The following is a 26904-nucleotide window of genomic DNA, read 5'->3' on the forward strand; positions in this document are numbered from 1 at the left end:
TAAGACATGACATGATACACACTGGAGCGAGGCTCTAAAGTAAAACAGGAAATAGACAAGGACAAGATAAAACAAGGCAATATACTACAAAATAAGACAATTTAAGTCCAAACCAAATTCACAGCATCTCTCCAGTTCACATGTATTGTTTTGTCTTAGCTCAGTGACACAAACTTCCCTAAGTGTTGCTGCATACATGCAAATACAGATTTTCTCTGTGGACTTTGGTGTGGGAGAGTGAGCAGTTTACTAACAGATATGGCCTTAAGGTGTTATTATAGAATATATTATAAGCAGCACTCATTTGTATCATGTGTCCTCGGTGGTAGCCATGTAGCTGTGTCACAAGCGGGTTCTCAGCATAAGGGGCGCAGTCAGCACCAACCCTGAACTATCACTTGAGTGAATCTGCGTTAATAAGAGAAAAGACAGTCTTAAAGAGACTTCAAATAACTCACTGTGAGTGTCTGAAAAGAGATTGATGTGGACACTTTTGCAGCTTCAGTCTTTCATTCTGGGCAGAAGATGATGAACTGATGAACACAGAGCAAACACAGAGACACACTGACTACACATGGACTCTATTCTAAAAAGTGGCCTCATTTTCTTAGTTATTTACCTAATGTCCCAAAAATCAATGCAGTAATGGCTTCTGTTGTCCAAATACTAAATGCCACACTTTTAATACACAATGGTAAATAAAAGGTGACGGGTAATAAGAGGACTAACACATTAATTGCGCCACACATTCATTTTGTGCAGCAAAAATAAAAAAGAAACAGCAGGAAACTTTTTGGATGAATGGAGAGTGGACCAAAATGGGGAGGACAGATGTTAAAATACAGAGAAGGGCTATTGTGTGTCGTCAGCACACTCATGCAAACAGTATGTTTACTCTGCTTCTTTTCACTTACATGGAATTATTATTATAAAAGCTGCCAAGGCAATAGCACCAATTCATTCCTACTACTCAGGGACACACAGGCCTCTCACAATGGCCCCAAATACAATCAACAAGGACACACACACACACACACACGCACACACCTGAGGAGTGTTATCTGAGTTCTGCCTCAGAAAGCACCACCACCGCTGCGACTGCTAGATTTGAACCAAGGCCACGGATAAATACAACTGAGACCTTCCTGTGTCATAATACCGCGAGAAAAACACACTTTTCGAGAAAGTGTAGTGGCCTCAGCTTCGATTTGTCCGTCCCATCTCCGTCCTCCCACACATCTGTCCTCCCACACATCTGTCCTCCCCGCACAACACACAAACAACACAGACGTCACCCCATCACACGTACAACCAAACAAAACTACTGTGATGATATTCAGGCAGCAGGGTGTCAACATTATGCACCTCACCCCGCCTCACCTGTGCGTCGTCAAACACAAATCGGCTCACAGAGCTCCTCCCCCTGTGGCTCTGTGAGCCGATCCGCCATACATATTCAAAAAGTCAACATGGGTCACAGCGTGACTTGGCACACACTGTAAAACTCTGCAAATGCCAGGATGTAAGTATACGTACATGTTCTAGTTGATCCTCATGCTGCGGCATTTTTATATGTGCACATGTGTCAGGAATCGAACCCACAACAACAACAAATATAGAAATAATCCGTGTTTAAGTAAATATCTTTGTAGGCACATTGAGATGTTTTCTAACATGAAAATAACTTAGAAATAAAACAAACTTTCTAGCTATTTATGCTTTTTAACATCAAATATATACACTTCTGCCTGAACAATGACTGTGATGCATTCAGATGTAACAGGAAACAATTAACTAACACAGGTGATCTTGCAGGAAGTGATGTCATCAGGAACTCGACCGTCAAAATAAACTTCCCTTAATAAACCCAGACATGAGCGTCACAGGTTTGAATCTTCTAATAAGATGTTCAAGACTTCTCTATAAAGATAAACAGTGCAGACTTGTTTTCTTTAAGCTCCGCCCCAATTCAATTCCCTTATTCAAACAAGTGAGATGTTTGCGTTCAAACAGATTATTAAGTTTCCTGCTTAGACATAACACAGTGAGACATGAGGTTGCTGCTTGTAATACAGTCAGTTTAAACTGGTAGATGAGGGCAGAGATTCCCAAACACTGGGTCGTGACCCACAGACGGGTCATGGGATTTTTTTTGTTTTAGTTTTAGTTTTAGTTCAGATTTATGTTTTGAATAATATACATGAAGTTGTATTTTTTTTCACCTATTGGAAATTATGTGTTTACAAAATTAAAATGATATTAGGTGTTAAATTTGCTCCTTTATTGTAATTTGGGTCACAATCATTGACTTTTGTGTAAATGTATAAATTGTAATTAAAGTGAATTTCCTGTCGTATGTTTGTCACGGTTGGTGCAGTGGTTAGTGCTCTTGCCTTTGCAGCAAGAAGACCTGGGTTCGAGCTCCGGTTGGAACTGTCACATTCATTTTGCATGAACAATATGTTTTATGATGGAATACTGTTATAACAGTTGTTTGACTTTTTTTCAACTGACCTGGGGCCAGAAGGTCATTGGGCCCCAGGTCATGTGACTTTGAAAGCCCTGGTGAAACTCCTCCAAATCCTGCTCTAGCCTTCTGCTAATCCTATATTGTGATATATACGATTGTCTTGTTATGTACTGATCGTTGTGATATTATCCTCATTGTGGGCAGTGTCATCACATGTCTTATGAATTATGTTGTGATTCCCACGCTCAGGGAGGAGCTTGTCCGGCTCTGTTACAAGAATTTGGTAAAAAAAAAAAAAAAAAGAGTTGCCAGGTTTAATGGCACTCAAAGGAAGCAGAGAAAGTTTGATTCAACGCTGATTTATTCTCACAAAAGTTGAGGAAAAACAGGTGTAATTTAGTATATTATCAGTCATGATCTCATCGTTGTGTCGTAACAATTTCACGTCTCTTAAAACTTTAAAACTAAACCCACAACTAACAATGATGTCCACCTCATAAAAAGGTGGAAAAACACCAAACTGCACAGTGTCATGTGTCTAATGGAACTGAAACTCACTCAAAAGTTATGTCTTACACTTAAATGAGGGAAACTGTGTCAATATTCAGAAGTTAAATTCAATTTAAAGTTCAACGGTCAGATTTCACAAGTAAAATAGCTCATTTAAATAACTTTAATTGGGTTGGAAATTAAAATGTACAACCTTGTGTAGAAGAGATGTTTCTTTGTCATTATTCCCTCAGTTACAGTTACAAACACTGAGTGAGCGGCAGACAGACAATCATTCGCTGGAAAACACCCACATATTCTGACTTGTGTGTAAAAACACACACACACACACACACACGTTTATTCATGGAGAAAGTTTGATTGACATGAAGTGAAATGATTTCCATGTATTGACCTCCTGCTTACGTGACATTGTGTGATTATTGTTGTTGACGTGGATCATTCTTACAAGCGTTGGCCATTAATAGACCGAGGGTTAGTTCTTCATCACGTGAGAATGAAGGTTTACAAAGTTCACACTGTAAGTGGAGCTGCAGCTAACGATTATTTTCACACTCGATTAATCTGTCCATTGTTTTCTCCATTCGTCGTTTGGTCCAGAAAATATCCAGAAAACCTGGAAATGATGACGTTCTCAAACGTCTGGTTTTGTCCACAAAGCAAATCTTTGTTATCCAGAGCAAAGAAATGAAGAAAATACTCACAGTTAAGAAGCTTAAACAATCGGAAATCTTGTTTAAATCATGACAAAAGCTTTGAAGCGATTATCAAAATAGTTGTCGGTTCATTGAGTAATCGATTAATCGATTAGTTGTTTCAGCTCTACTTGCAAGAGCATCATATATTGCTGCTCCGTCACGTCCCTAAAGAGTATGTGAAGGAGACGTCAGTATCCACTGAGCCTAACCTGGATATTTATCCTAAACTTAACCCCAGTGGTTTTCTTGGCCCAACACTAACCTCAATCTCTGAGTGAATATTTTACCACTGCTCTGCTCTGAGCAGGTAAAACACATGCAGACCGCAGGCGGACTGTGTTTGGACCCTGCAAACCTTCACTAGTAATCAAATCTCAGGTGTCAGCGTGACCAAATTCTGCTCACACACACACACTCTTCTCCGTCTGCTTCCACCTCTCCGTCCAATATGTCCCATGACTCTGGCAATCTGTGTGTCATGTAAAACCAAGTGGCTCTGGGAATTCAGGAGAAGAGACAGAGAGATAAAATTGAAAGTGTGGTAGAAATGTTAAGTGCTGAGTGTGTGCGTGTGTGTGCACGTGTGTGTGTGCACGTGTGTGTGTGCACGTGTGTTGCTGGTGGTTAGGGCAATGACACACTGTAGAAGTGACAAGTTTCCTCTGATCAGCAGAGTTTCAGACTTGGAGGCAAACACACACACACACACACAAACACACACACACAGTTTCTCCTCACTGCAGTGACATGCAGTCTTTCTCCTATTTTGTTTTTTGTTCAATTAAATTAAATACGCAAAGTTGTGTAAATTTCTGGAGTGTGATGTATTTGTTGAGAAATGAGTGAGAAGTACTGACTTGTAATTAACCCCAAAAATCAGAGAAACTAGATGTTTGAGAAGGTCGTGCAGGTTATGTTTGACTGCCTAAACAACTAATTGTTAAACTAATTATTTCTCTCTGTAGAGGTTTTACCAATAATGCAGATGTATGAAAACACATCAGGAAACGTAGCCTTGTGCACACACACACACACACACACACACACACACACACACACAGACACACACACACACACACAGACACACACACACACACACACACACTCCTCCTGGAGCTACAACAGTCTTTTCCTCTGTGATAAATGTCAGCCTCCCTCCTCCTGAACACATATCGATGGTTATTTGGGCTTATTCCTCCAATCTGTTGTTCACCCTCAGAGCCGAGATGGAATCCATTTCTGCCTGGTTGGCAGCGAGGGTGACAGTAGGACAAGGTAATTTGGCCGGCTGACACCCTCTAGTATCTCTGTGTCTGAGCTGCTGAGCTATATCTCGGCCCCTATTTCCAAAGTTTACCTCAAACAAACAAGAGCGTGCACAGATTTACCAGCGTCCCCCTCACAGCGCTCTCCTCTGAGACGTTCACACTGGTAAAGCTGAAATGAAACACAGTTGGGACGCTTGTTAACTTTCATCTGGCTTTTGCAAACAATCTCCCGAGAAAGAAAAGGACAAGTTCTGCAAACTTTCTTTTATTTTTCACCGTTACTTGAGTTTACATCTGCTCAAGTACACACATGCTTGTACTCTTATCAGGTTTCTGTGGGAATTCAAACATTGAACTTTGCAATAAAAACAGTGCGTGTCCTGCAATACTTGTGTGCACTGGAAAACTAATTTAAAGACGTACAGTTTCGAATGTTTTTATGAGTTTTGAGTCCAAACATGAGCAGCCCACAGGCATGGCAAGTAAACATATATCTCATTTCCCAACAAAAGGGTGTAAAGAGACTTCTAAATACTCCAGCCTTCATCAAATATCCATCTGTGTCACAGTAAGTGTAATGAAAACAAATTTGCTTCGCCTGTAATCGCTTTTGTGTGCACACACTTTATGCATGAAACAATGCATTAAGCAGTTTAGGTTTGCAAATGTACAATCATCTTGGAGTCACTTTTAAAGGGACAGTTCAGGTCGACTGACGTGTGAGTGGTGGACAAACAAACATGAACAGATTTTAGCCCCTTAACTGCCAGATGAGCCATTACTGCTCACTCTCCTTCACCAAAATACACAGAGAACATCTAAAAACACAAGAGCTGCTGGTCCACATGTGTCACTTAGCGTAATCATAGCAGTCGAGTGGAAATGCACCATATGTAACAGAGGTGTTGTGATGTAAAATCTCTAAATTTGATTGAGAAAAGCAGAGTTTCAAACAGTGAGAGGAAGTCAGTCAGTCATCATCTAACCGCTTTATCCTCCACCAGAGGGTCGCGGGGGGTGCTGTGCCAATCTCAGCTACATCGGGCGATAGGCGGGGTACACCCTGGACAGTTCGCCAGTCCATCGCAGGGCCACACACAACCCCACATTGCATGTTTTTGGACTGTGGGAGGAAGCTGGAGAACCCGGAGAGAACCCACGCACACACGGGGAGAACATATTCTTCAGATATCGTAGATCTAAGCAGCTGTTATAGGCTAAGCTTTTGTTAAGTGTATCCAGGTTGATCCCAGTGTGTGTGTGTGGGGGGGTGCAGGGACACCTCAGTCAGCATTGACTTCATGTCAGTACATGCTTCAAAAAACCCTCAACTATCACTTTAAATACTTACAGTTAAGGTCGAGTAAAGTGAAGCAGATAATAAAATCCATTTAGGCACTTCAGTATGTATGATGGTCACTAATGAAAACAACTGTTAAAGTTCAAGAATCACATCAAAATCATTGATAATACATTGTGGCTGATCACAGTCATCACTGGTGCTGTAAACATGTTATTGGAAAAGCTGCACAACATCACTGTTTTGGCAGAGCATTGACAACATTAAACGACTTTCATGAAAGAAAAGACCTCTGTTTTTATTGCTGTTTAACCTGTCGTGCATGCGACTGGTGCGAGGTGCAAGCGGGCCAACTTCCTGCTCGTCCGTGTGAGGAACCGTATGGAATGATCAGTGTGAGGGATCTGAGCCACAGAAGAGAGTCACATGATACTGTCAAATTAGAATGTATTAAAGGTAGGAATGAAGAAAAGGTTAATATATATTAACTGCTGGTGATTTTCCCCTGGATCAATTACGAGGGTGGGCTGAAAGGTGCATAGGCCGACTAAGAAGAGCTAACGCTAAAGCAATTAAACTTGATGTGCATTATTATATGTAACCTGCATGGATAAACCCATGTTTGAAAGCAAACTGAGGACTTTGGCACTGTGTTAGTCCCTCAGGGACATTCGTGTTGACATGGTCGCTACAGGACGGGATGAAGCTCCAGCTACATCAACTGTGCAATAGCGCGCAGGCAGGGAGAGCGCTGAAGATGACCCGAGGTCCTGGTAACGTTCCACAGCCACCACCCATGGTGATGGATGACGTGATGGAAAGCACACCAGGCTGCTCGTGTGGCAGGAGAACTTGGCAGGTGACCCAGAACGAATGTTGGGTGCACCGCTTAGGCAGCTCATGCAAGGGAAACACACTAAATGGACAGACGTATTAGGCCACGCCTGTTAAGTTTGGATTTCAGGTTCAGCCCATTATCTCTAATGAAGGACAATGTTAACGCTTCAGCATAACTTTTTCAACAAAGGTCCTTTTCTACTCCAACATGACAAAGCAAGGACTATAAAGACATGGTTTGATGTAGGACTTCACTGGGCCCTGACCTCAACCCTATCGAGCACCTTTGATAATGAACTGGAACAGAGGTTGTGAACCAACCAATGTAAGCTGTTAGAGCGACAACAAGGGGATCAACTCCATATTAAAGTAGTGTGTAAACGTCATTACAGCCCCTGTTGGTGTAATGGTCAGGAATCTGAATACTGTTGTCCATATAGTGTATCTGCAAGCACATTTGGTCAAATTCAACCATTGCATGATAGTCAGCATATGAACCTTTCAGCCCACCATCTGTACTGATGTGCAGTTTGCTGGTTTTGATCAGGTTCTGAATTCACCTGGCGTGAAATGGCTGGTCAAGGAATTGTCTGGAGGTTTCTGAGAGAACCAGAACAAATAATAGAAGTAAAAAACAAATAAAGTAAAAAGTTACATATTTGGCCACGATGTACCGTATACATTGAAAATTGAATTCAAATAAAACTAATTTGCTCATGGGGCAGTGCAGATCGTGTCAGTCTCGGTCAAAGGATTTACTGCATGTCAAACAGCTGTTTAATCTATCGGGTCAGTACCATGGCAGAGATAAAGTGGTCCTGTCAACTTCATTTAAAGCCTCATAAGAGTTTTGATGATATATTGTGGATCACATTGATTGTTTGAACGTGTCTCAGAGATCAGTGGTGATGACAGGTGTCACTCCGTGGATGAGCAGCGTGGGGCCCAGGTCCCGGGTCAGCAGCTCCAGCTGGTGTAAGTAGGCAGCGTAGCGCCGGGTGTCAGCTGGAGGGCGTGGCAAATACAGGAAGCGCACAGCAGGCGGCGGCCTGTCCTGGTCCAAGATCAGCTGATTGACAGCCGACAGGTAGTCATCCGACAGGCGCGTGGTGTTGCTCGGGAAGCTATTAACGTAATCATTGATTTCGTCTTCCTCATCCATTTTTGGCGTATTCTCTTCATTCGTGCTATCAGGGGAGGGCGATTGCTCTTTCTTGCCCCACGTGCCTTGGCGCTGCCAGTGTAGCGCCACCTGCTGGTCCCAGGAGACTGGATATATCTGAGCTTTAATTCTCAACTCTTTCAGAAGCTGACGGAGCTTTCCCTCCGAGCCTTTCACACTTCGTCCGTCCTCCACGCAAAGGAAGAGACGGAGCGTGGCTTTTCGCCAAGCTCTCACCATGTTCAGGATACAAGCAAGTTGTAGCAGGAAGAGAGAGCAAGTGTCGACGTAGCTGGAGCTGTCCGGAAGCAGAAGGTTCACCGGCCAAACATCCACGTACACGGCTCCCTTGAATGGTGAGGAGGAGGGAGGTGAGAGGACCTGAGCTCGGTCAAAGTTGTGGAAGTATCGAGCCAGCACCACGTTCTTCAGCATCTTCATGGCATCTGCAATGACGGCGACATACTCCTGAGGCCCCAGAACCTTCCCATCACCCAATTCCCCATGATCCTCTCTGTCACTGGACACCCGCAGAGAAGCGAAGTGGAAGAGAGGAGGTTGTTGCTCAAGCTCCGGAGAAGAACCCGTGGAATCGGACATCTGACTGACTGACAGCGTCGGATCAACCAGCTTGTCCTTTGGAAGACAGTCGTCATAGAATCCAAGGACGAGGGTGTTTGGACGCATCCCACCTGGACAGACGGGAAAAGCCAAAGAGAGATAAGAACACAGAAAAAGAGTGGTTTCATTTGGACTCAAGAAGCAAGTCAGGAAGGCAGGAAGAACCCAAACAAAAAAACCCTTTTGTTTGAATTCAAAAACTAAAAAAAAACATGATTCTTGAAAGTCTAAAGTAGTGAAACGACACAGTAACAGATTCTGACGACTGCACTTATTTAAGAATATCTTGTACCAAAAGAGACATAATTCACGGTTGAATTACCGACACAATTTTAAATCACAATTAAAACAGAAGTGGTGAGAGTGTCACTGATGAAGTGTCATTTTATGTGTAAGCACTAAAGGAAACTTGAGTCGCAGTTAAGATGGAAATACTGAGAGGAGTTCTTCTTTCAAGTTCAGTAATAATGTTAGTACACTCATGGAGACTGGTGGCAGTTTATCAACCACACTCCCAGAAACTTCCATGTTCCAAAAATGCAAAACAAAGTGCAAAACAAAGACAAAGAAAAGTATAAGACTCACGCTGCTCAACAGCCTGCAGTTGCCATTGTGCGATTTTCTACTGAATAATTTGTCACACATTGTCAAAAAGAGACAGATGTGGACTGCAGACACAGGCCAGTCAAGTTCACACACTCTGTCCACCAAGACATTCTGTCGGAATTTGTGTAGAATCAGGCCTGGGATTGTTCTGCTGACATTTAGTTTCTGGGGAAAGGACGGGAGCACATCGATATAAGCCTCTGCATCAATGGCACCTTCAAATATGAGCTGGATTTTGTCTTTTTGTCTTTTTTGTCCACATACAAACTGAAATATGGACTTGTTTGACTTTCTTTCAGTCCACCTGATTTCTTGATGCAACAGCGGACTGTGTTACGTGTCAGTGATTTTCTAATGTGCTCCCAAACACGTGACACTGTCCATCACAGTAGCATGATGGTTTATCGTACATCTCCTTCAGAGGGCTCGATGTTCACACAAAACACTTTCCGCCCTCGGTCTCTATGCACCGAGATTCCCGGTGACTTCCTGAATCTTTAGATGGTGGAAAAGCAACATTGTTTGTAATCTAGGGATGTCCCGATCAGATATCAGCGAAAAAACGAGTATCAGATTATATCGGACTACTGCCTCTAAAATCTCCGATATCAGCGCTCCGATACAACAGTCCAGCAGCGCCCGTTGTGATCACGTGGGCTCTGTGTGTTGGATGCATGTAGATCCCACATGATCACAGCAACTCTGAAAACACCCCCATTAGCACTTGGTACTTTCATCCTAATGAAATGAACCATAGACTGTATGAAATTAACATGGCAAAAAATCCAATATTCTTATGATGAAGGTTAAAATTGATGTAACCATTGGTTAATAATAAATGGGTCAGTTTTTCTCATACCTACTGTTACTGACTATTGTTCTCTGTTTAAGTAATATCACTTGATCAAGCCTATTTTAACTTACCACACTACAAAATCAGTCATTAAAGTATGTATGATTTGTGCTGATATCATATCGGATCAATATCGGTATCGGCCAATACTCAAGGCTGCGATATTGGTATTGTATCGGAAGTGAAAAAGTTCCTAGTGGATAGTCTTTTTTTTATTATTATTATTTTAATTTTCATGCCCTTACTTGTTAGTAGTTAACCTTCTAATTCTTAATTCAATTCCTTGAAAACACTGAAAATCGATGATGTGTGGTTTTAACTGACAAATGAAGGTTTTTGGAGGTTGAGTTTTCATTATATTTTTGAGAGAGCATTCCAACGTAACCTGAAATGGGGTTTGTGAATTGAAAAACTAAAAATACAAAGAAGAGGAAGGAGAAGAAAAATAATACCTCCTATTAAACAGGAAATAAAAGAACTCAAGGGAGGGAGGGGGAACAAGGACAATAGAACAACTTGGAAAGAGAATAAAAATTATTAATAAGAAATTGATGATTGAGAAGAAGGCAGTAATTCAAGATAACATCATAACATGTGTCACCTGCCGTTAATGAACTAAATAACTAAATTGGCAGAAAAAGAAAAGTTTAGAGTTTGTATTGTTGTATGTGACACTGGACCAAAATGAATGAAGTAGTTAATAAGAAGAGAAATAGTGAAATGAGTTAATGTGCTCATTTAATTGTGAGCACTGAAGTAATAAAAGATGTGGCTGTTAAACATAATTACATAATAAAACAAACAACGATGACCACACTGACCTAGTCCAGAGATGAAAAGCAAATGTTGGACACCATGACGCACAGAATCAGCCAAGGTGAGGTTGACAAATGCTTTGATGTTTAGATGGTCCACCAGAGATAACCAGGAGTCATACTGAGACTGCAGAGGATCTGACGGCAGGGTGTCTGCAAGACAAACAAAACGCCGTGAGCTCAGAAATGTGGCTGACAGTTCACTGGAAGGGAGATGATTTTCAGAGATGACGAAGGACAGCGATGCACTGAGAACAAAAGGCATGCGAGGATGACAGAGCCTGAGTTACAGGCCGATCGGCAGAGAGATGCGAGACGAGATGTTGAGACGATGGTGCTGCAAAGACAACAGATGCATGAGGAATGACAGTGAGAACAGAATGTGAGACAGAGAAAGATACATGTGAACGGGCAGACAGCTGATCCATCCTTTAAAAACACATCTATATACAGAGGCCAAAATACCTGTGGTAGTTTCAGCTGTGTTCAGTTTCCATTCTAACTTTCCATTAGGAATAGTACCCTTCCCTTGGGGTACCAGAGTCAAATGGTACGGTAGAAAAACATCACTACTTTGCAACCGGTGTTTCTTCAACTCCCAAAGTCTAGTTTTTGGCCAAAGCAGAAAGTACCATGCCACACTGATAGGGGGCAGTGCTGAGCCCCATAGGCACAGTGGGTAACAGGTGCACGTCGCTGCATGCTCTTCTTCTACGCCGAGAAGGATTAGGCGCATGGGCTTACAGTATATATATGTATATATACATATAAAGGTAAGACTATAGACAATTGTCAATTTTAATTAAATAAAAGAGAGATCAGCCAAAAAGAAGCGTTTTTTTTGCGTCATATTAGCTGCAATATTCATATCCCTAGATCATTTGTGTACCTGCACAGATGCTTTAATAAATAAAAACTCACCTGGGACTAATGTTTGTGTTAACCAGCAGCCAAAAACCAACTCAAAATTACTGACATTTAATTTAAAACTGAGCAGAAAGTTTTCCTCACTTACTTTGAGCAGATGATGCAGATGATTTATTTGCATCTTTGCTTTGACTTTGAATATATTCTTCTCACACAAAAAAAACAGTGCTCCATTTGAGGTGAACATAACATAAGCAAACCTGTCGTCCAACTGAAACGTAACTATGGCTTTGAAAACGTATTTCTCTGTTTTTGGTGCAGTATTTTTCAACTCAAATATGCACATGTGTTACTGAGGTTACGGCAAAAAAGACAGGGTTAGGCAGTAAAAATGAAAAAAAGTTGAAGGGAGTCGAACCCTTGTCGACCACACTCCGGTGCTCTCGTCACTGAGCCGACTGCCAATGGCGACTTCAGCTAAACTACTAGATACCACTTCCATGGCACTACGAGGTTGCTGTCATGTATACAACCACTAGGGGCGCTGGTTTTGAAAACGTAGACATAGGTCGTAATTCCTGCATACGACCGATGTGTACATTTCATTGGAACAGGCACTGAAAATATGACACGTGACACAAGGAAAAACTGATTTTGGTCTCTAAACAATAACCCTCTTAAATCTATGACATCTTAAGAATGATGTTTTCTGGTTTACCGAGCCATTAGACAGCATTCTCCAAAAAGGGACTCCCATGTTACCCTATGGACTTTGATGGTAGACAATGAGCATTTCACAAAGGTTTCCAGTCACAAAAGGCTGCCTAAATATGAGAAAAGGTGATAAACGTAGTCTTAAAGCATCATAGACTTAAGCAGTTGTAAATTATATTTATTTATAGCCTTTTGGTTTGTGGCTTAAATGAGTCTTTAACTTTTTTTTCCTTCTAATGGAAGTAATATTTTCAGAGAGAATGAGCATGCCTGTCTTATGATAGCTCTCTGCACAAATGGTGCTTTCCACAAAACGGCTCGACTCCACTCGGTTCGGTATTGTTTTTCGTTAGCATAATACCTCCTCAACATGGGCGGAGTCATCTTAGCACGGCTGCATGAAACTTGAGTCACAAGTTGAGTCGCGTTGGAACTGTGTTGGACACATTTTCTTTGTGTCCGATTGAAGGAAAACAGCAGCTCGACCAGTGAGAGAATAAATATATGGTAGTACATTAAGAGTGCAGTGTGGAAGTAGCTGGGAGTCCTGAACAACAAACTCCTTTTCAATATAATTACATGAATGAATGACTCCTTCATATTTCTCAAGACCAAGTGTCCCTTTGAATGAGAGAAGGGCTCTTTGGTGGCTAATGAACATATTAGTTTTCCACTGCGAAACACTCAAGAGGATGTGGATTCTGCCGACTCCATTCAGAGCCAGTCCCAGTGTCCCATCAACACATAAAGCCCTCTCTCCACACAGCTCCTCAAAAGACAAAGAAAACAATCAATGATTCCGCTCCTTTTAACCATCTGAGTGTGTGCCTCTGCATTGTGAGCATCATAACTTCCCTCAGCGTTCAACAGCAGCAGATAGGACTAGCATGTTAAAAAGGGCCATTAAATGATGCACTGCCTCACTGGAAAAGTGTATATATTATCATTTTTTGGGAACATTTCTTATCGCAAACCAGGCCAGAAGGACAACACTGCAGTGGTGATATATTACTTATTGGTGGTAAAGAGTAAAAGAACGAATCACTCACACTGAGCTACAACTTCCTCCCATCACCATCCCTGGTGTGTTTTGCTTGTAATTAATAGCTGCCCTCTCACAATGAGCTGATCACGGCTCAGTGCTTTTCCTAGACCACAGTTAAATCAAAGCAACACTGCGCAGCATGTCTACGATGATGAAGATAATTCACTGATGAATATTACGCAGTTAGCATAAAGTATACACAGTATGTACTATAATTACATGGACTACTTTAAAGTTTAAAGGTCCAGAGTGAAATATTTAGGAACATTACCTACTTACCCAAATTTGTATAGTTTGTATCATTGTATTAAAGCTTTAAAATAAATGTTTTAATTGTTTTCTCTGTTGACTTTTATTCAGGTTCCCCAGACCTTGGTTGACATCAAATTTAAAGACTTTTCAAGGACTTTCCATGACCAATCTCCTCAAATCTAACGACCAAACGTGCTGACACAGTTGAAGATGGGAGGGTCCACAACACCACAAACAATGCATGGCATGAAACAGTAGGTGGTGTCGTAACAAACAAGGGAGACATTACCTAAATATCAACTTCTTTCTTGCACCAAATTGTCTATTTAGGATCATTTTCAAATAATTTGCATTTTCTTTTAAAATTCACAAACTTTCAAGGATTTCAAGGACTCGTGGGAACCCTGCTTATACACTACTCACAAAACGTTAGGGATATTCGGCTTTTCAGACCTAAAATGCACTATAACCTTTACAGGTGAACTTAATGTGACCTGAAAAAAGTGGTTAAGTTACATGTTAATAGTATTATAGTCTAAAGTGTAACATTCTAATCATTCAGTACAATAGGAGACTCAACAGTTGCTCAGTGTGTAGAGGTTTGAATCACTTTAAGAGTCCTTACTCAAGTCTCCCAGCTGTACGTGTCCGAGCACGTAAAGGCCGCTCTTCTTGATGTCGTTGATGAAGGTGATGAGTCCCACAGTGCTGCGAGGGTTGGAGACCATCAGCAGGATTTGAGGCCTCCAGAACTTGACATGGTCCTTCCTCACATCCAGCATGAGCAGGTACTTGCGTACCTACAGGGAACAACACCGGTTTGTTAGAACAGTTGTTTTTTTTTTACTATTATTATTTTCAACCTCATCTTCCTCCTCCTCATTTGACCCCGTGGCCCACATCAGCAACAGAAGCAGCAGAAGCAGACTTGTTTTTCTAATTACATTTGAATAATAACAACAGAGTTGATAAGTGACAGAACTGGTGCAGAACAAGAGGAAATTCCATCTGCTTGCAAGATCACTACCAGGTTTTATTTCTCCCACATGTTGAGAGACATTCAGAGCGTCAGTCAATCTTGTGAATAATTAGTAAATAAGGATTTGGCACGGGTTTCATTGGGTTCCTGTAACGAAGCATCTCTTATTTTTCTGTCAATCCTTTGCTCCTCATTGCCATCAGCTCTATCATATTGATTTATTTATGCGCTGTTTCCTTTGGGATTCCATTGGCAGCAGGAGTAAACTGATAACACCGATTGAAAAAAAGATTGAGATGCCCAGAGTTTAAAGCTGCGTCAGTGTTGTCTTTTGGCAAACTTTATGTCTGTTGCTATGATATCATCCCCCGCTCTCCCACTTCATAAGCAGAGAGGACTGAGAAGGCATTCACTGACAGCTTCTTTAACTTAATGTCATGGTCTATCACTTTTTGGACTTTGTCTGTTTTGAAAGATTGAAGGTGTAGTTCCATAGACTTCACAGCGGTTCTGTTTTTATTGTTTTCAGTGGCTCTGTGTGTCTGTCTGTGTTTCCGCACTTGCCAGTATGACCAACACAGGCTTGTTGTGTGAATGCAATCAGAGTCCGCCATGTCTGATTGCCTTGAAGATTGATTGAAGATTGAATGACTTTATTCCTCGTTCACTTGAGTGAGTTTCCTGATTTACATTGTGGGTTATTTCTGTGTCCCTTGTCGAGGTCTACTTCCCAAACTCTGTCCAGTTTTCCCATCTCTGTGACCGTGTGCCCCATCCTGATGTGATTCGTCTGTCTCTGTGCTCTCCAGAGTCACTTAATTCATCCAGCTCTAGTCTCCACCCCCCATGTTTCAGCTCCCTCTGTTTAACATCTCTTTGTGCTTTTGATTGTTTTGGGGGGTTTTTTTGTGGATTTGTTGAAAACTTTGTTGCGTTGTTTTCAATCCGACTCATAAGGAATACTTCAACATTTGATCAGCTCCATGAGAAGGTTGTTAGCAAGTGTGGCAATTTTCAGATGTGAACCAGAACATTTCCAGAAAATTGGGCCGCTGACATTCTCTGGTATTGTGGTTCCCAAATGACACAGAGGATTGTCTGGGCCACAAGCTTTCACAACAGCACGGGAATATCTGCAACATTCAGCCCAGTAGTGGCACCAGACTGGAACCACCTGGAAGAAGGAAACGAGCTCCACTCCACTCACTCCCTGTAAATGACCCACAGCTTTTCCTGGTGCTCTAAAGTGGACTCCCTGAAACCCCCGACCTTCCGCTTGGATGACAACCTGCTCTACCACTGAAGCACCACAACCCCGCCCCAATGCATTGAAGTCAGTAACATACTATAATTCATAAGTTAAACACTGGTGAACATTGTGTGTTTTGCTGTATTGTGGTTTGCCTGAGCAGAAACATTGTAGCTACTGAATAATTCATCATAAACACAGACACAGTACAGGGTTTGAAAAAATGAATCTACCTAATGCCTCTCAGTTTTGGAAAATTCATGAAACTGAAGACATTTAGTGTAATTTAAAAGCAATTTAATGGTTTTACGCGGGGTCACGGGCAGTAAGATGGATGCAGTTTTTTATATGCCATACAGACATGAGGTTGGTATCGACCTCTTTTTATAAATCACAACAAGCACAATCTGGAGCGTTTCCTTTTACATACTCTGAATATAGCTGTCCCTGTGTGTAAATGTATCTCATGTGTATGCATGCGCCGTAATATTTTAAGTGCAGGGGCTAAAATGTAGACTAAAACATTCCATCTCTAATAAACATCCCATTAGGATATGAGACTAAAATCCAGTGTGTGTGTGTGTGTGTGAGGGAGTGTGTAGGCATGAATACATGTGTATTATTCATTAAGTGGTATTAACAAAAGAATGTACCCATCTGTGACTGCAAATGAGCAAACACCAACACTGTAACTGCAACTGTGCATCAGTTTGTATTGCGATGCACGCTGTAACACACCCATCATTAGGATTCTAACAGTGTGCTAACAAGGTGGCATCAAGGTACCATTAAGGAAATGTAACCACGTGGAACAAAACATTAGATCTGAACCCAAACTCTCTACCAGGAGTCATTACCACTCATTTGATGCTCTTATTGGAATTAATGACCATTAACTCAGCAACGACATGTCTGCCATGTTAAAGCTGCTGCCTGCACCATCGAATCCATGGGAGTGAGTGATGGTATATTGGTGCTAAGAGAAGGATGGGGAGGGGTGTGTGTGTGTGTGTGTGGCGTGAGCACAGCAGAGATGTGATGTGAAGAAACCAGGCTCCTATTGGACAATACCAGGTGTCAATCACACTGGCGTCCACTCGTATGTCCCTCACTATGTCTTGTATTGTCCTCTAAATGGGAACATAATTTACAAAGTTGACATCATCAAGCCCAACTGAATAAGACCTGCATAAGACCAGTTTACTGATGTTTGGTAGAGAGAGTCGTCAACCACAAGGTTGTGGGATCCGATGCCGATGTGTCCCTGGGCAAGACACTTATTGCTCCGGATGGCTGTGACGGCAGCGTGTGAATGGCTGAAATGAATGCAAGTGGGTGTGAATGGGTGAATGTCAACACTGTAATGTCAAGCAGGTGTGAGTGGTCATCAAGACTAGAAAAGCAGACTATTCAGACCATTTACTATTTCTCTATATGGTCAAAGCTCAATGAGAACCTGAAGATGCAATCATTAGCAGCACCGCTGACATCATCATCACCCGCCATAATAATCCACTGTTTTTATGGTCGTGTCCAATAATTCTTTCAAAAATACAAATAACACAAAGTCCCCGAGACAAAGCCTCCATTCATCGGATCATCTGTCTCTCTTTATCTCTCCATTCCCCAGTCTTCTCATCCATCAGGCTATCATCATTTCTCTGTCGCTTCAGTCTCATCCATCACTTACTTTTTCGATCACTCATCTCTTCTCACTGCTTATATTCTGTCTTTTAACTCCTGTGATCCTATCAGTGATTCTTGCCTCAGTTTGTCTTTTTCTTTCTCGTCCTAACACGGTTGTCAGCCTCCTGTTATCTCCAGTTGTGTGTGTGTTTTTTTTTGCTGCCGTTGCGGGCAGTTGTGTCTACTATCCTTGCTTCAATGTCACCCAGTTGGCACCCGGCCATACCAAGTACTGCTGCCAGAGCATGTACGAGACATGAACATTGCACACATGCAGCTTCCACTTCTCGGAACATAAATTGTCTTAAATTGGACTGGGCTCATTTCCAAAAGTGGGTTAAAAAGACTAGAACGAGTTTTAAAGAATGGAGGATCACTTAGGAAAAAAGTAAAAATGGGTTTAAAAGCTCTAGATTTCAGTATTACAACAATACATCATTATTTGAACACAGTGTAATAGATGACAAATCAGTTCCGCACTCTCTTTTGTGGCCTTGGAAAGTCCCTCTCATGTATCAAACTGTCATAGAAACCAGTGCAGCTCCTTCTTCTTCTTCTTCTTCCAGTTTCTCCCTGAGGGGTCATCACAGCGGAACACCCGCCTCCATGTTGCCCTATCTCTTGTGTCCTCTTCACATCTTCCTTCACAACATCTATGAACCGTCTCTGTGGACTTCCTCTTTTCCTCCTGCCCGGCAGCTCCATCGTCAACATCCTTTGTCCAATACAATCACTATCCCTCCTCTGCACGTGACCAAACCATCTCAATCTTGCCTCTCTTATACGTAAATCTCAGCAGCTCCGCCTCCTGACGTTTAGACAGCGCCACTGTCTCTCAGCCATACAGAAAACAGTTCAGATCTGAGTGGAGAAACATTGTGTGGTTCAAGGTTCATGTTGCGTAAGAGCAATTAGATGCTGATAAATGAGGTGGTGGAAAACAGTTGTCATTTAAATGTCACATTCCTGTACATCCATGGTTCCGATGGCTCGTCAGTCTAGTTTACAACAAGGAGAAACGCAATCTGGCCAGGAAGAGGAATTTATCTTGAATATAAAACATAAAGTGTATAATTAATTGAAAGACACAGTTTATGTGTATAATTAATCTAGTTTACTACACTTACTATATGAAGGAAAACACTTCTGACATCGATATCAACATCAATAAGGAGCCAGGAGCCCATTACTTTATCCGGTTTCCATCAATGTTAGGCAAATGACACGGAGGAGAAACAGACACACCTCTTGCATCCGAGCGGGTAATCGTAAAAAAAACGTGAACTAGACAAAATTTGTATTTTAACAACCATGTCGCAACAGAGTTATACAGATATTTCAGGTCAACCACTCAGGCACTGTTGATGTTTAACCGTCATTCAGTCCACGAAAAATAGACATATCATTGAGTGATGACTGAATGTCCGTCAGTATAGTCAGACAAACTTTACTGCACTACAATTCACCACCATATTGACAAATGACAATCTTTTCACTCAATCGTGGTAGTTTTATCAAACAAAGAGAGGAAAAAGTACAAGAAAAGAAACACACCTGCCATGTTATGACTTCCTTATGTCTGAGTTTGAGGTCATTGTGCATCTGTTTCTTTTTATTCCACACATGTTTGTAGTTGCTTTAGTGCGTCCAAGATAACAAGAGTGCTTATCACCTTATTATCGTATATGCTGGTAAAATGGGTACCGGGTTGGCTGGTCATATTCCCGGCCACAACTGTGGCTCTGCTGCTTCTTTCTCACATTGAGAGAAACAGGAGAGACGATGAAGAAATCCGAATGTGGAAAAAGAGAGGAAGGGAGGGAGGATGAGGCAGGAAAGCACAATAAGTTAAGTGGTTGTAATAATGCTCAGCCTCTTGACAAGCTTTTGGCAAACCCAGCCACTCTGGGCCCATAACCCCTGCCCACAGACTTGGCAACCGTTCCCCTCGGCAACAGGCCCACCTGGCAACAGTGGCCCCTCTCCTTGAGAGCAACAGGCTCCCAGGATAGAGGACACTGGGAGCTGGATGCTGCGGAGCTCTGTGTGTATCTGTGTTATAAATGGAGAAAATGGAGAAAAAGAGGAAAGATCCAGATGTGTGTGTGTGTGTGTGTGTGTGTGTGTGTGTCTGGTAAACGCGATACACACATGATCGATAGCTGCTGTAGAAATGACAAGGTGGTGTTCTGTGTATCTGTGGGGGGAGGGAAGAACGTGTGTGTGTGTGTGTGTGTGTGTGTGTCGGCTAAATGCAAAGCACTTGGCTAACGGTCTGTTTGTCTTTGTGCGTATGTGTGTGAGTGCGTGCACGTCTCTTTAAACCTGATGGAACGATTACTTGGCAGAGGCACAGGCCCTTGTAAACCTGGAGGGATGAGATTTTAGTTGCTCGAGTAATGACAACGCTGTTTGAGAGAGAGAGAGAGAGAGTGTGTGTACATACTTGTACTCCACATTTCGTGGGGACCACTTTGAGTGAACCTGACATTCTGGCTGGTCCTTACAATCTTTAAGATAAAGATTAGGTATCTCACAAAGATAATGAGTGTGTGTGTGTGTGTGTGTGTATACTTAAAATGAAATGAGAAACCACAGGAAGTGAGGACATTTTGTGAAAGTGAGGACACACCTTAAAATAGAATGAGACTTGGTTTTGTGGTTAGGGTTAGGTTAAGGGTAAGGGCATTTGTGATGGTTATGGTTTGGGTAAGGGGCTAAAGAATGTATTATGTCCATGAAACCTGGTCCTAATGAGGGAGAACCTCATTTCTGAGAAACTGGTTGAATTCAGGATTTAGGGCTAACATTTGAAATGTGCTTAGGTTATGGTTAGGGTTAGACATTAACTGGTTTAGGCTGTCGAAATGAATGGAAGTCATTGTGAATCCCTGAGAGGATAGCTGCGCAAACATCTGTGTGTGTGTGTGTGTGTCTCAGACCTGGTGGAAAATGAGAGCCTGGCTGATGTAGCCCCAGCTGGATGTGGGGCTGAGGTAGTGAATCAGCAGGAGCAGCAGCAGCATAAAGGCAATACTGGCTGAGGCATAGATGGCGTTGATGAGGAACATCATGACGGCACAACCCACAATTCCCAGCACACACGTGTGCCAGGTGAAGTAACGGAAGGTCGGCCTGAGAACACAAGTGGAGAGGTCAGAGTTAGGACGGAACATTGCAGAATAAATAACGCTCAACAGTTTATGATGTGTGAACTCTGACATTGGTTATGTAGGAGGTACATGCAGCATTTGTGCGAGCAGCGTGTTTACAGACGCGTCGAGAAGCTAATCTTCCTGACGCTGTATCCATTAGCTTCACAGCAGATATCTGGTCTTCAAGCGTTACCCAGGTGAGCATGCTGAGCCTTGACCGCTCAATGGCTAGATGGATAGAAGATAGAAGACTTTGTGCTGAAAAAGGCTGTGCTTCATTGTCATGAGTGCCGTGGGTCTCATACGGCACAAGCCTCATATGTTGCACTTGTTTACTTGTTTGGACTGAAGCAGTTTTTATTTGTGGTACGTTTCTTGTTTTTATTGCACACCACCTCGATGGTGCATCTTTTTATTGCTCATGTGGAGCAGGGCTGATTGAGCCCAGTTTATAATATCAATGACTGTATAAGGACTGAGACTGTCTATATTTGTTCCCTGCACTTCACACTTCTGAAGTGTTGTTTGTACTTCATAAAATTGGGCCCTTATCAAAATTGTAAAGTTGAAAGAAAATGTGATAAATGAATGTGATAATTTTAATAGATTTTTGGTTGATTTTTCTTATTTTGTACAGACAGTGTTTATTTGGGGAATGCATGCAGTGGGCCATCACAATAAAACTAGGCATTATGTTTTAATTCCACGACAGGAGATACGTGATGGGACCTAAAATTCGTCAGTATGTCACTTCAGGCACCAGAACCCTCCGAAAAATCCTCAACCCCAGCAGCCTGGTTGGCAAGCTAAGCTAAAGATTTAATGTTAGCATGCAAACATCAGCAGCAGCTGTCTGGAGTGGACGACAACGTCAACTTTAATTGGATGCAGTTACGAAACAAGCACACTCGGTTCACCTTTCGGAAAGAAAGCAGTCAATAGTTGCTTCTCCTTATTCTGCCTTCTTTCTTTTTCTGATACCCCAATTTATGATTTTTGGGCAGTATGATGACAGCTAGCACCCAGGTCATTCAATCTGGGAGTTACACTTGTCACCGGCGCTGTCTATGGGTGGACTAAACTATTTTGCGCCTCCAAGAGGGGGCCCCCAGGATGTCCAATATGTTGGGAGGACTGTGACAGTGACATAAATTTATCAAAATATTTGGAATAAATTATGACACCAATTAATTGGAGGTCCCAATTTATTCAAAATAAAAACGAAATAAAAAATAATTCAGGATTTTCATGGGCTCTCTCCCTACTCGGGCCCTGGGTAGCCACTGGTAGTGGGCGTGGTAGTCCCCCCACTACCATGCCCATGTCGGTTGATATCGGAATAGGAAATTAAGTGTTGGACAATAACAGCTGTTGGACAATAACGACTGAGCGTCAGCTGACAATCACAAAATGATGACTATACCTATTTCTTCCTGTGATGTTTTCATAGTCTTTATCGTTTATTCCGTCACATTATTATTTTGCCAGCCTCAGTTGTTCATAGCATTGATTGTACAGTATGTCGACATGATGTGGGGACTCGGGAGGTCACTGGAGTTCATGAAACCAGCTTTCATTTTGTGACATAGAACATATTATGACGGTAAACCGTGGCCATAAAAGGATGAACATGATCCCCAACAAAACTCAGACTGTGGTATTCAAAGCATGACTGACTGGATTCAATGACAAGAAACCAACCGCATTACACCAGCAGCAGTAGCAGACTGAGCTGTTGGCACCAGGAAAACTGGGTTCACAGATTTATGCTGATGCAGATGATGTTGAATTGTGATTCTACTATCTGCACTCAGCAGACATCTAGATTCATCAGACCAGGCTATGTTCTTCCAAGAGTGGAATCACCCATCTAAGAGTTTGTTGTTATCACAGTTCTGCAAAACAACCATGTTCCTATAAGTCACCAGTGACTTGTTGGTGATACATTACTTTACATTTTAGCTCTCGTTAACTTTATCTTACTGCTTGGAAATCCATCTGGAACTAAGTTGGCAGTGATGTGGCTCTGGGTTTGTTCAAATTAAATCTGTGAAGCGGTTCTTTTTCTGTTGTGTTTGGATATGGCTTTTGTGAGGTCCCACAGGATTCTGTCCTCGGTCTCTGTTCATTAACTAAATACATCCCAGTGGGTCATGAAAAAAAATGACCCACCCTGTCAGCTTTTCCTTTTTTTTAATCTATAATAATAAACCATATATATTGTGAACATAGTCTGACTCAGAGAAGACAGCACTGATTAACTGAATGCCTTTCTGCATCCACAGTAAAGTGGTTCTTCAGCAGATCTATCTTAGTTCTACCTCCCACCACAGAGCTCTCAAGAGGGACTTCCCAAATGCCAGTCCTTTTAATTGAGAATTATATGAAACAGGGCTTAGAAAACAGTATAGGAAATGCATGTACTGTATATATAGAAATAAAATGGTTATCTATCCATCTGGGCAGCAAATTAAATTGGAATAATAATTGAATTCTATTGAGAGCAAAGTAATGTATTTCAGTCAGATTATTGCCAATATCTGACCTTATTCCCACACTACTAAGTCCATTTTTAGAAAATAATTTCAGATCTTTTTCAGTCAGATCCTGAAAACTCCCACCTTATAGTCTTTAAACATGACTGGAATTCAACACATTCTTGTTCGTGCCTTGACTCTGAACATCGATAAACATCAAAAGGAATGTTTTTTTTTATAGATGATTTCAGTGTTGGCAGAAGTGAAAATCTGTAGATAAAGGTGTTATATGAAAGAAATGTATTATATTACATCAGACAATGACCTTGGTGTGTCATCAGAAATTAAGGAAACATGTAAAATACTGGCTTCGCTGATAAAGAGCCAGTATATTCACAAAATAGATTTTTATTTGCAGGTTGCGAGCTCTGTTTGTGTTTCTGTTGGTCCACACACTGCCGCCCACCAAACAACACAGCACTTCAACATGAGGGTTAGGGTTAAGGTCTGTCATCAGAGGGAACCGAGTAGGTAGGTGTTATGCATCTGGTTGTTACCAAACCTCAAAAGTGTCACTAGCCTTCTCAATAATGTCTTGATTACAGTAGAGGGAAAAAACAAGGGTCTGCAGTGAGGGACATGACAACAAACATGGCCAGTGTTGATGCTTTTATCCTGGGCAGCAGCAGCAAAACGAGTGTGTCAGCTAGATTAGCAAACACTCTCGCTCTCCCTCTTTTTCAATCATGTTTTGACAGTTTGTTACTGAGCCCCTGTCATCACCCCAGCCAGCCTGACAATGTGGGCCCCATAAGGTTATATGGGGCCCACATTATGGGGTCCCATATAATGTGAAATTACATGGGGCCGACATTATGGGTCCAAAGTGGCCCATGTAACTGAAACCATACGGGACCTGCATAATTTACCCATTTTAAGCCCATGCCAGTACCCATGTAGCCTGGAAAGGGTACTAAATGGTCATGGGCCTGAAGTGGGCCATCACGGGTGGGGCCACTATGGAAACCACAGACTAACTTGCTTGAGACCCATATTGTCAATCAGATTATAACTCTTATGGGGCCCACATGGACATGCTGGCTGGGTCCTGTCATCATGTGATAATTGTTGTAATGTTCTTAATTGCCTGTAAAAATGTATTGGCTTTATAAAAATAAAACAGACAGTGGGACAGTTATACATAGTACATGTAACACGGGGTATATGTGCATCTCTGTGTCCAACTATGGCACTTTCAGGAACTGTTTTTAAACACGAGAAGACACTGTTTTACATGTATCATCTTTATTGATATCCAACCTCTGATAAGATCTATCTGGGTGGATGTTAATGCCAGATCTGAATGGGTGTCACCGTAGACTGTAAATAAAAAGTGGATGTAGTATTCTTGCAGCAAAATCAGCTAATATATATATATATATATATATATAGATATATTTTTAACCGGGGGTTCACAGATGTCACATGCAACCAGGCTCCTATTAAACAATACCAGCTGACAATCACGCATATGTGACATGGTAAATTATTTATTTACACACTATCATGTGTGAGGTCTATTGAAGAATCTACCTAATCTAAGAATAACTGAGGTTTGAGACCATTAATACATTAGTAAAATATTTACTGACATTATAAACCAAGCTGGAAGTAGAAGCTCATTTTCCCATAGACTTCCATTTGAAACCAGTGGCGATGAACTGGTGATGAACTCCTTCCTGGGCTTTAGTTTGTTTGACTGACACTGAAAGGCTATACGTTCATTCCACTGTTGTGAAAGTGTCTGACTTAGACCATCTCCCACTTGAGCTCATCATATGTGAAAGCAGCTTAAAGAAACACCTCATTTTAATAAGTTTCAGTTATTTGGAAGCTTGGAGAGTAAACATGATCAAATTTGAAGATAGTGACTTTCAGCACATCATGTCTGCTGAAGGAGACAGCAGAATTAAGAGCTTGTACCCTCACAGCCAGGCAGTAAACACCAGGAGTCATGCTAATTTTTTTTTGTTGGTAATGTCCGTGTTATTACCTTGGCTCACCTTTATTCAATTTGATGGTAATTTTGAGGTTATTATTTGCCATGGTGTTAAAAAACATCCTGTTCTTTCAGTCAGTGTGTTGCTGAGGCTCTGGTTATGACTAATGCTTGGCTTTCGACATCATTATTTTTTAAAAACTGAGCTTTACCACTCACATCTCTACACTCGGTGTTTGCAACTGAGGCTCCAGTTCAGGCTGCAGCAAACATGGCCCCTGATAAGTGTCAGAAAATCAAGTCTTTAACATCAGTACAAACTACAGAAACATTTGAAACTATAACAAACCAAAAACGATGACTGAATCGCAGTGTCAAACAAACCATAACGACTTCTCGCTCATGCACACATACCTACAGAGTAATTTCCTAATTTGTGACTGCATGGGCAGCGTCAAAACAAATTAGGTGTGAATGCTGGGACAAGCGCAATTAAAACAAACACCACACACGGATGATAAGCTACTGCTGGCATCAGACCTCTTAGTGTTTCGATGCATGGGCTGGAATTTATATACGGACGTGTGCTACAGCTGTGTTTAATGTGCAATGCCTTGCATGTGTGCGTCATTTAAGTGTAAAGGACTTTCAGGGGTCATGGAGTTGGGTGCAACACAGCGGGCAGAAATGCTCACATTTTTAGAGGATCATGCATTTGACCCCAATTTCCCTGCAATAGCTGTGGATGTGCAGATAAACAGCCATTTAAATAGCCACAGCTGTAATTACACAACATTTCTCAAATGATCCACTGGCCTCCTCCAGGGATCAAATCTAGGCTCTTAACGCGGGAGAAAAGAACCAGTCTGCACCACCCAGCAGGACAGAGCTAATGTATATCGAGAGCATAGCAGGAGGCGAGACCACCAAGATGCTAAATCAAAAGAGAATAGAACACAGGGATCGGAAGAGAGCCTGTCATTTGCCCACCAATGGTGAAGTTTTCCTCACTGACAACAGGGGATAAGGAAAAGATGAGCAGGTCTAGGGTTAGAATATATAGAATTCATATATATATATATATATATATATGTTCTAGCTGCTTTTTTAGTCAAATACTTAAAACTGAGTCATCAAACATTAACATATGAGCTAGTAAAAAGCAGCTCTAGATATGCCTCTGTCAGTCGGTCAAACTGCAACATCTCAGCAACAACTGCTTGGTTTGCCATAAAAAAACGAGTCAGACATTCATTTGTCTGAGGGTGAATGAATCCTGCAGGGACATAAGTTATCCTCTGACCTTGAGACTGGTCAGAGGTTTTTGAGTGGAATGTTTTG

At 41.7% G+C, this 26904-nt stretch overlaps 1 protein-coding gene across 1 annotated transcript in view; it reads right to left on the bottom strand.

Moving 5' to 3' along the window:
- Positions 1 to 7338: 7338 nt before the first annotated feature.
- Positions 7339 to 26904, bottom strand: part of zgc:153039 (uncharacterized protein LOC767698 homolog) — an 85965-nt gene continuing 66399 nt past the window's right edge. Inside the window, exons 10-13 of the mRNA XM_044032162.1 lie at positions 20875 to 21067; positions 14644 to 14818; positions 11147 to 11293; positions 7339 to 8937 (exon numbers count right to left, since the gene is read on the bottom strand). Of these exons, the coding sequence (XP_043888097.1) occupies positions 7976 to 8937; positions 11147 to 11293; positions 14644 to 14818; positions 20875 to 21067 (1477 nt within the window). The 3' untranslated portion in view covers positions 7339 to 7975. The remainder of the gene's footprint in view (positions 8938 to 11146; positions 11294 to 14643; positions 14819 to 20874; positions 21068 to 26904) is intronic.

This window comes from Solea senegalensis, linkage group LG8 (genome assembly GCF_019176455.1).
Source record: "Solea senegalensis isolate Sse05_10M linkage group LG8, IFAPA_SoseM_1, whole genome shotgun sequence".
NCBI lineage: Eukaryota > Metazoa > Chordata > Actinopteri > Pleuronectiformes > Soleidae > Solea > Solea senegalensis.